Below are 10,333 nucleotides of genomic sequence, written 5' to 3'. Positions count from 1 at the left end.
AACACCTTTGGACTGAAGCTGGTATCTTTTTTGTATTTTTTAAATGTATAATATATAGACGGAGATAAATCAGAGCGAGAATGAAAAGACTCATACTTGCAGTTCTCTTGGTCAGACCTTTTCAAATGCTATGATTTTTGTCACCCATATCCGATTTTTACTAATTAATAAAGTGAAAACCGATGCGAATCGAACTCAAGGATTGTGTGCAGACTTTAGGGAGCGTGTGTGTTGTGCTCGGTCCTCGAATGGCGTGTTGCTTTGGTATCATTCTCTGGAGATTCACGCCACTGATAGACTTGAACACTTTGAACACGGTCCCTTACGCTGCAGTTATTACTTGCATATCAACAACATGAAGTTTTCAAGACGTCTGTAACTGCGCCTGACTGTAACGGTAAGAACGAAAGCTAGAGATAGGATGAAGAAAGATGGAAAGGTTTCTCCTTATAGTCCTCTTAAACATCTCCTGCGCTTTAAGTTGTAATATTTGTCACCTAGCAACAACAGTCACCTGTCTGACTTATATAGCCTACATACACTTGCACATTAAGTGTGTGTATATATTAAAAAGGTGTGTGTATGTGTCCTGCCCTGTGTTTGGTGACTGGAAAAGTGGTACCAAGGGCCGAGGGAGTGAACATGCTTGAGAATCTATCTTACAATGAAGTTCTTTGAGTGCTTTCATCTTCATCCCTGGAGTCGGTTGCATAAACTGCTAAGACTAGTCTTACAAGTTAGCCATCAAATTTTAAGACGGTCTATACTTGTTACATATAACATATTTGATTCCGAAAAGTAATGACTGATTACCCCTAACTAACTACTAGTTGGTCATACTAGCTCTTAAGACACAGTCTTAACATAATGTCTATGTTTATACAACTGGCCCCTGCTGGTCTTTCATCTAAACATTCCCTGGCCAATCAGAACACGAGTCCCCCCGGCCCCTACAGAAGGATGGAGCCCACTTCTCTGTTTTAAAGCATTCATCTATTTGGTTTGTTGTTAAGAGAGTGAGGTATATGAGGAACTATCTCTCTTCTATACCCCCTAACCAGGACAAAAGACACGATATGAAAAATACAAAACAAAGCAGGAATAGAAGTAGGACAAAGAGGAGGAGGAGGAGGAGTGAGGCAGAGAGGAAGATGGAGCACTGATACATTTTCACTATCATACAATACATACATTTTGCTGTATTTATTCTCCAAGAACCTCAAATGCCTCAATTTTTTCTCTCCTAAAGTTTTTGGTTTTGTAGCTGTTTAAAGCTTTCAGGTCAAGGCTCACAGCAGCACTGCGCTCAACGGCATCACACACACACACACACACACACGGTAGCCATCACAACAGTAACCATAGCAACACGATCAGTAACATCAGCAGTGGTGAGACAGACAGGTACGTTCAGAAGATACAATGCAGGTTCCTATAGAACCCTTTTCCTTCTAAGCCATGGCAGTGCGTGCTTTTACTCTGGAAGGTTACTTCAGCATTGAATGAAAGCTACCGAAACATTTGAGCAGAAGAACCACAGTGCTGCTTTTTCCCCTGATAGGTTTCCCTCCACAGGCTCTGTCCAGTAAGGAACAGCTAAGAGGTCGAGAAGACAAGTGTCCGCCCCTACGCTGCCGATTAGTGGCCGGCCCATTAGGACCGACGGTTGCATTTGTCGATGGATTTGGTTTGAAAGGTCGCCTTGGCAAAGGAAGTTTACATTTGAATACAATCTGGTGCCTCAAACACACCCACTACAAAACAGCATTTGGAATATATTAAATAAATAATAATAATAAAAAAGGTCTGTTAAGAAAATTCACAAACGAGCAAGAGGAGAATAAATAACAAAATCAATTTCTTTAAAATGGGGGAGGAAGAAAACACAAAAACCCAAAAGAGAGATAGTGTGAATTTTTGGTCTAAGTAAATATCAACATTTTTTTATGTTTTCACAATGTTTTTCTTCCATTCATTAGCAATTAGTAAGCATTATAACATAGATCATTTACTACAAAATCTATAGAAGCACTAACTGACCCATTCGGACTATACAGTAACGTAGAGAACTGGGTTCATGTATCCATCCCTCGTTGAACCTGCAGCGCTCACCCACTACAGATTTCAGCACGATATAAATACAACGGTAAGGTGGATGAGAGCATGTGAATCGTTGCGTATGTGATATTTGGTTCTCTTTAAAGCTTGTTTATACTTGACTTTGGTTCTTTGGGTGTACTTGAGCATGTTTATCCTGGTTTCTTATCTGTTGAACTGAATTTTCACAGTATTGTTTCAACCACCTGATTAGAGTCTCTAACACAACTAGATAGGAACAAGTAAGGAACGTAAAAAAAAAAAAAAGGAGAGATTTCCGCAAATACGTGAATACCTTTTCCCCAAATGAAAGCACACAAATCTACACACACAGCCGAGAAAAGCCCCACAAAACAGACAGACGGAACGAAAGACCAAAAGTAACAACCCTCCCAACCCCTAAACGAACCCGAAACATCTTCATCTTCAGATGAGTCCAGTGAGGTCATCAAAGATCCCGCCACCCAGGACCAGAAAGAGTTTGAATGACAGGAGGCGGATCCCTTGCTAAACGGGTTCTGGGTGACCTCGGTCCAGAGATGCATGAAGGGATGCTGTTTTTTTCTGTACAGTTACTCGTTTTGCTCCTTCATCTGTTTTTGGCTTGGTTTGGTTTTCCTTTCTGGGAAGTTTGGCTGGCTGTGAAGTTTCGCTTCATTTTTTTGGCTTGAGGAAGAAGCAGAGAGGATAGGAGCCCTTTTATCGTTTCCCATGTTGCCATGCTGTCTTACCAGAGCGGCCTTGTCAAGGTTTGGGCCCCCGATCTCTTTCTGCATCATGTGAATGATGAGCTGATCATGTATGAATGAATCACTTTGGTATTCAAAAGGGAGAATGTGAGGGAAGGAGGCATGCAAGCACTTCATTATTAAGAGAGAAATGAGAGTATTTACACTTAGAGCAGTCAAAGCTAGAGAGAGGAGTTTGGTCTCATTTTTATTACACTTTATGACATTCATGTCATTAGACAAACAAGTGCATCAAGCTATGCAGTGCTAATATGATGAACATCAAAGACCAAACACCCAATCCTCTCTATATGCTCCATAAGACATGAAATGATGATGATGATCATATGTACTGAAACATTTAATGAAGACTGATGGAAAATCTGCTACTTCTGTGAAAACAATATAGACAAGAATGACAAAGAACCAGAAAAAACACATGAGTGTTTGAGCCCGGCTCGCTCACATTTTATGCTGAAACAGTGAAAGACAACAGTACGATTGCGTGGAAAATGAGATGATGAGCTCAGAGATGGCTGGATTGTTGTCACTGGGTCTGGTCCTGGACGGTTGGCTATTTACAGGTCCTTTGGATAAAGCTTTTCCATCCGTATTTTTTGGTGTTTGTTTTTGGTATTTGAGATTTTGGTATGCTTGTATTTTTCGTCATAGTGAGTCTCTCAAAGTTCCATTATACTTTTTGGTATTCCACGTTTTCTTCAAAGAGTTGCCATTGTTCTACAACACAGTAAAGTTAGTCTTTTTGTTGTTTTTGGTGCTCAAGGATCTCTTTTTGTCCTTTTGTTTTTTTCTTCTCCTTTTATTTACGTATTTGGCTGCGTCCCGCTAAGCCTCATGGTGGGTTTTTTTTGGTTTCATTTTCCCTCTTCTCCTCTTCCTTCCTCCTTCCACTCTGTCTCTCCATCTCTCCCCTCTTCTACTCGGTGTATTTTTGGCATCAGTCGAGCGGGAGAGCGGAAGAAAGAGAGTGTGAAAGGGAGCGAGGGGATCAAGAGATGCTTTGGTTGACAGGTAAGGTTTCACCTCCTCCTTCTCCTCCTTTTTGTGATTGGACAAGGGCAATATCACTCGATTTTAGCCCCTCCAATTGAGTGCGGGCTGTGTAGCAATTCGCCGGAAGAGCAGGAAGAGATGGGGCTCGAGCAAGGGGAGGGACTCATGCCGCCTGCGACAGGAAATGAGGTTTTGCCAACAGCTGAACCGCCCAATCCCATGGGCAACAAAGAGGAGTGGTTTAGGAAGAGGGAAGAGGTAAGACCTGCTCCTTGGGCCCCAGAACCACCAATTAACACCTTGCTGCTGCCTTCAAGACTGGAAATGGGCAGCTGGCCACCACTGGCTGCTAGAGCTGTGGAAGAGACACAGTATTACTCACAAACATCAACAAAAATAATGTGACATGATAAACAGGATGCATTAGTACCGTATGAACTGATGAACAATGTGAGCAAAGAAGAATAGGAGTGGTAGCACGTAAACAAACACTCAAACGGAGAAGACAAAGCAACACATGACTGATGTGAGCTGGCAAAGTCATCAGCGTCTCGCCCTCCCTTTCGCACAAACCTTGAATAGTAGCAAGTGGGTTGCTGCCAAGAAGAGCATGGTTCATTCCTGTGTGAACTCCCCTCATCGTATTCCTGAGTCACACAAACATACAACCATCCCACAAAACACACAGACAGAAACGGAAAACAGAAAGGAATACAGGGAATAGGAAGGGAAAAAGAGAAAACATTTCGAAGCATAGTTAAGAGCTGGAAAAACAGTGCAAGAAGACAAATCTTTGCAGAATAAACATGGCTTTACTTGTAAAACAATGCAGGCCACATACCAGCAGAACTCAGTGACGCATCAGTCCGTAACAACCCTTACACTAAGATGTAGTGGGATTTTACGAAATCTTTTCAACAAATATGCAAAATCTCTGAACAAATACGCAAGAGACATTAGCACTTTGTGTACCGAGTGGATACAAAAAAAGCTATAATTTTTTTGTATTATCAAAACAAATGATAATTTATAATTAATATATTTTTTAACATATATTAAACTGAGGGTGTTTTTACCTTACAACAAGGCAAGGCCTGTTTACACAACTTTTCGGAGACAGTAATTAAGCAAACATGTACATTTTACAATTACAAAACTTTTTTGCATTGCTACAAAAATTCTACTATATCAAATAAATTATGTTCTCTTGAACATTATAATTATCAAATAATCCTGGATCAAATTAAAATTATTAAGCAACTGTTTTTATTTTATTTTTGAACAGTATTGATAATGCTATATTGATGAAGGTTATATTTACTTGTGTTATATCAATTAAATTATCATTAATTGTAAAAGATTATATAACATTAATAATATTTGTTTATAAAGCATTTAACATCAAATATTAAACTTAGAAAATAAAGAAAAATAATGAAATTTAGATTAATATTGAGAAATTTCCCTGCAATGAATTGCTAAAATTGTGATATTCTGATATCACTGTAGTGAACACTGGTGCTCACTGTGTGTATGTTGTCATTAATGGTTAGGTTAATATCAAAAACAAAGCCAATTTACCAGAATTTACCCTATGCCCTAATGCGCATTTCCCAATGCTTGGCAATGACAAATGTTATGTGAATGTGTGTTTATTTTATATTTGTGTGTATGTAAGAACTCAGACTCTGCTGGTTGTATTCACCTCAAACTTGCAGCAAAGTCATTGATGTAGTTAGAAACGTCACCATTCTTTTTATGCCATGAACTGCGGATAACAAAACCACACAAAAATACATTTGCACACACACAAACATTGCAGTTACCTATATTTGCTGAGCCAGAGGGAGTAAAAGGGGATGAGTAAGTGTATGTGTGCTTGTTTTTTGTGATTTATGAGGACACAAATTTGTATAATGACATGGGTGTAGTACAATAGTATTACGATGTAAACATGAAATTTGAGGACATTTCATATGTCCTCAAATTTAAAATAGACTTAAAAGCATACTAAACAATGTTTTATTAAAATTGCAGAATGTTTCCTGTGATGGGTAGGTTTAGGGGTAGGGGTGGTATAGGGGGATAGAATGTACAATTTTTACCGTATATAACACCACTACGTCTATGCAATGTAATCACTTATATAGCAAAACAAACCTTTGTGTGTGTGTGTGTGTGTGTGTGTGTGTGTGTGTGTGTGTGTGTGTGTGTATGAGAGAGAAATCCACTCACCCTGTGTTCAGACTTAGTGTACTGTGAATCGGAGGGGCGGGGCTGGCATCACTACGTGGAGGCGGGGTTACAGGTGAAGAGGCGGTGCTTAAGGTGGGCACGCTTGTGGTCAATGGGCAAACTGATGACATGGTGGTCACTGAAAGAGGGAAATAATAACAAATAGAACATCCATCATATATACTATACAATACAATTTATGTATCTATGATTTAGCAGATGTCCACTTGTGCACCCTACCTGCTGTACTGAGACTGCTCACTGTCTGGGATAGTCCCTGACTGGACATCTGTAAGGAAGACGTGGATATGATGTCACAGGTCAAAAGGGAAACATGATGGACAGAAAGTATCAGAGGGTGAAAAGGAGAGAGGCCGGTGTAAAACACTGGAAAGGCTTGTGCTCTGTTTGTAGATGCTACTCACTGACTCAGTTGTGCAAAACCTCAATTACAGAGACAAATATTGTGTTTAAATGTTTGTAAGTTAGTGAATACATGCAACATTCATCCAAAAATCAAGTACATGCAACAGAGGTTGAATCCTCCTATATTATTACGACAATGACAGTGAACTAGATGTGTACTTTAGCTATGAAAGTGTGAATTAGGATTATTCCACATTAAAATGCAAAGCAATGCAGGGCGGGTGAAACCACATTCGGGAATGACTGGTACATGTGCCATTATAGGAATGATTATTATCAACTGCTCATGCAGGAGAAACTAGTAGAGTGTTGTGTCACAGGGTCATTTGAGATGGGGGTATGAGCCAAGGGAGCAAGCCAGGTCGTACCATGTGCGGGCTGTAGCAGGGGGGTTTGTGCGAGGTGGGCTGGGGTTGGCTGGGCAAGGGAGGGGTGGCACTGGAGGGGTTAATACGTTTCTCTTTCTGTCGGCGATTGCAGAACCAGACGCGGATCACCTCCTTCTCCATGTTGAGCTTCTCTGCGATGAGCAGGATCTCCTCTGAGGTAGGCTTCTGGTTCTGAATGCAGAAAACAAGCGATTCCGAGGTTTAAGATGGGATTATTTGAGGAGATTCATTTCGGGAAGTGTATATGAATGTTTATTTGGGTACACACTACCATTCAAAAGTTTGGGGATTTCTTTTTTCTTTTTTAGAAATCAACACTAAAAATGGATTTATGAAGGATCATGTGACACAAATACTAGAGTAATGGCTGCTAAAAAATCGTCACAGGAACAAATTACATTTTTAGATACAGAAGTGTAAATATTTATTATAATATTTTCTAATGCTTTGGTCCTACTTTTGAACGGTAGTGTATGTTATTCAATGGTTTTGTGATCACGTGTTCTGACCGTGATGAAGCTGCGTTCCAGAGCGACGCGGACGTTGGTCTCAATGCTGGTGCGTTTCTTCCTGCGCCGGCCAGGCAGGCCCTCAAACCCCAGCGAGGGAGAAGAGAGAGCACTGGGACTTGGCAAGGTGCTGTCCATCGACATCGTTTCTAAGTAATCCCGAGATAAAAAGAGATCTGATTTTTTACTGTTAATGCAACCTCCAAAAATGTTTACTACAAAACATATTGTGGTTGACAGTCAATTTTTCCATTCTATTTTTAAATAATAAAGTAGCCTAAATGCCATTTAAACTGTAGTATTAATGCATGCATAAGACATGAGTTTGAGATGGATGGAGCTCTTTGTGATGTGTACCTGCATCATTCAGCCACTTCTCCAACAGAGGTTTGAGTTTGCACATGTTCTTGAAGCTGAGATTGAGCGCCTCAAATCGAGAGATGGTGGTCTGACTGAAATCATTCCCATAGAGTTTCCCCATGGCCAATCCCACATCACCCTGCAGAGGGAAACAGACCAAACGTTACTATTAAAAAAAAAGAATACAAATCTTCTGTGTGTGTGTATGTGCTGAGTTATGGGGACAACATGTCCCCACAAAGATGTAAATATCCAAAATTCTTGTCCTTGTGCGACAAAACAGCTTATCATACTAAGTGATGTTTTTTTTGAAAATGTAAAAATGCAAAAACTTTTCTGTGATAGGTAGGTTTAGGGTTAGTGTTAAAGCTACACTGTGTGATATTTTCCCCATCTAGCGGTGTAAAGGTATATGACCATCCAGTGAATATTAGATTCTGTTCCTTTCAATTCTGATTTCGTTTTAACTCCTATGGTGGCTGATTTAGTCCAAGATTAGCATGGCTTCCAGTTCGGCCTCGTTCATAACTGCCATTGAGTTAAAACGTGAAAAGCGAAGCTTGAATTTACGGGTATGTCCCTCTTTGGCTAATGTACTGTCAAGATGGAGGAGCAACATGGCGTTTAGCATTCGAACCCCTCACCCGTATGTATTTTCAATGGCATATTATAAACTTACGAGAATACTTTATAACTTGAAAGAAGTAAATATACATTAAAGAGCACATATATTTTTGAAAGAACTAAGTGTTTTTATCTAAGAATAAACTTAAAAAGTTACACCGTGTAGCTTTAAGGGATAGAATATACAGTTTGTACAGTATACAAATCATATATCAATGCAAAGTACCCATAAAAAATGAAAACAAAACAAGCATATCGTGTGTGTCTACCTGTGTAAATCCCAATTTGATCCTTCTCTGCTTGAATGTGCGGGCGAATTGCTCCAGTTCCTCCAGGTCACTGGGCTCCTCGGGGTGAGAAGTCACTGGTGTCACTGTGTTCACGCTGCTCTCTGCAACCTTCTCTCTCTGCCACAGACCAGACACACATCCAGACTCAAACATGAGTCAATAGCACAGAATGCAGTATTGTGCACAAACATTACTGCTCATATGTTTGGGTTTGGTAAAAAGTTTTATGAAAGAGGCTGCATTTATTTGATTAAAAACAGTAAAACATTTTAGAAATATTTGTTTTATTTATTCCTGTGATGGTAAAACTGAATTTTCAGCATCATTCATCAGTCTTAAGTGTCACATGATCCTTCAGAAATCATTCAAAAAAATGTTTACAGTTAAAATGAATACTTCTTAGTATGTATATTAATAGTATGCTTAATATTTTAATGAATATAAATGTCAAAAGAACAGTATAAGTTTTTACTTTTAGTGTTTTGAGCAATTTATGTATCCTTGCTGATAAACCTATTAAAGGTCCCATGGCATGACATTTTTATTTTATGAGTTACTTTCAGTTCCCCAAGCCTGAATATTGGAAATTTTGATCGGTGCAGAGTTCTGGCTATCTTTCTCTGCCTTTGAGAAAATGCGAGCTCAGACGAGCCGATCTTGAATTTTCTGATGTCATACCAGGAACGGTTACCTCCCTTTCCTCCACCCAGAGAATTTGGCATGCCCATGAGAGTGTTATATTTGATTGTCCAGCTTGGCAGTTGCTCAATTTTTGGATGTACAGATGAAAACAGAAGTCTTTTTTTCAGTTCCTTCATATGATCCTCAGAAGAACCAGTGGGTTAATTTTATTTTCTCTTGAAATTTCCTGATCTGTGATCAGTGATTTCTGATTTGTATCATTCAGGTTCACACATACTTTCTTTCTAAATCGTTTAATGCTGTTTATGCATCAGTGAATCAAGCCAGTGACTAAATGATCAACTTCACATCATTTCTGTTATTAGCATGAAACAAAATCTGTTATTTAAATGATTAAACTACAGAGAGTGATCAAAACACTCTTTATAATGTCTGAAGCTGTCAATCACACCTCACGAATGTCTCTGCACACTTGTCCAAACTGCCGTTATAATAAATGACGCTGTAATGCTCAACAGAAGCTCTTACTATTTTCATATCGATGTAGTTTTTGCTGGTAGTTGTGGTCAAAGCATTTTGTGAGAGAAATAGCGTTGCAATGACGAGCTCACTGCATTCATGCCATCAACAGACTGCCTGTGTACTGTGTACTCAAAGGAGGAAGACAACAGGGTCGGCGTGACTGGGTGTTTATTCAGAACTCGTGCTCGGTAGCGCTCTCAACAACTTAGTATAATATAACTTTCTCAGCAATTGTTATCGTCTCTGGTCCACGAGTGCTCTGTCTGCCTCTCTCTGGCTGGCAGTGCTTGCATGGAGACCTCTCTAAACCACCCCCTCTCCACCACCTATGGTAAAGTCTCACAGCGCCTTGAAACAGAGCATTCAAGCCAGAGGGCTAATATCAGGAAAGAAAATTACCTCTAATTTCTAAATTATATCATTTTTGAGGTAAAAATCATACTAACAATATAAGTACACCCCAGGAACCATTATAAAATAATAAAAATCAACGTCAT

At 39.5% G+C, this 10,333-nt stretch overlaps 1 protein-coding gene across 8 annotated transcripts in view; it reads right to left on the bottom strand.

Moving 5' to 3' along the window:
• Nucleotides 1-3,566: 3,566 nt before the first annotated feature.
• The window catches only part of pou2f2b (POU class 2 homeobox 2b), a 40,554-nt gene continuing 33,787 nt past the window's right edge, over nucleotides 3,567-10,333 (bottom strand). For 3 of the 8 annotated variants that reach the window (XM_067448872.1, XM_067448875.1, XM_067448874.1), the window contains 9 exons: nucleotides 8,652-8,789; nucleotides 7,756-7,897; nucleotides 7,399-7,574; nucleotides 6,869-7,060; nucleotides 6,315-6,363; nucleotides 6,075-6,213; nucleotides 5,545-5,607; nucleotides 4,413-4,486; nucleotides 3,567-4,194 (listed from right to left, as the gene is read on the bottom strand). In XM_067448872.1, the coding sequence (XP_067304973.1) occupies nucleotides 3,911-4,194; nucleotides 4,413-4,486; nucleotides 5,545-5,607; nucleotides 6,075-6,213; nucleotides 6,315-6,363; nucleotides 6,869-7,060; nucleotides 7,399-7,574; nucleotides 7,756-7,897; nucleotides 8,652-8,789 (1,257 nt within the window). In that variant the 3' untranslated portion in view covers nucleotides 3,567-3,910. Of the gene's footprint in view, nucleotides 4,195-4,412; nucleotides 4,487-5,544; nucleotides 5,608-6,070; nucleotides 6,214-6,314; nucleotides 6,364-6,868; nucleotides 7,061-7,398; nucleotides 7,575-7,755; nucleotides 7,898-8,651; nucleotides 8,790-10,333 lie in introns of those variants that run through there. The other 5 variants (XM_067448873.1, XM_067448877.1, XM_067448876.1 and 2 more) reach the window with 4 other exon arrangements.

This window comes from Pseudorasbora parva, chromosome 7 (genome assembly GCF_024679245.1).
Source record: "Pseudorasbora parva isolate DD20220531a chromosome 7, ASM2467924v1, whole genome shotgun sequence".
In the NCBI taxonomy this organism is placed as follows: Eukaryota; Metazoa; Chordata; class Actinopteri; order Cypriniformes; family Gobionidae; genus Pseudorasbora; species Pseudorasbora parva.
This window is presented reverse-complemented; position numbering and strand designations above follow the sequence as displayed.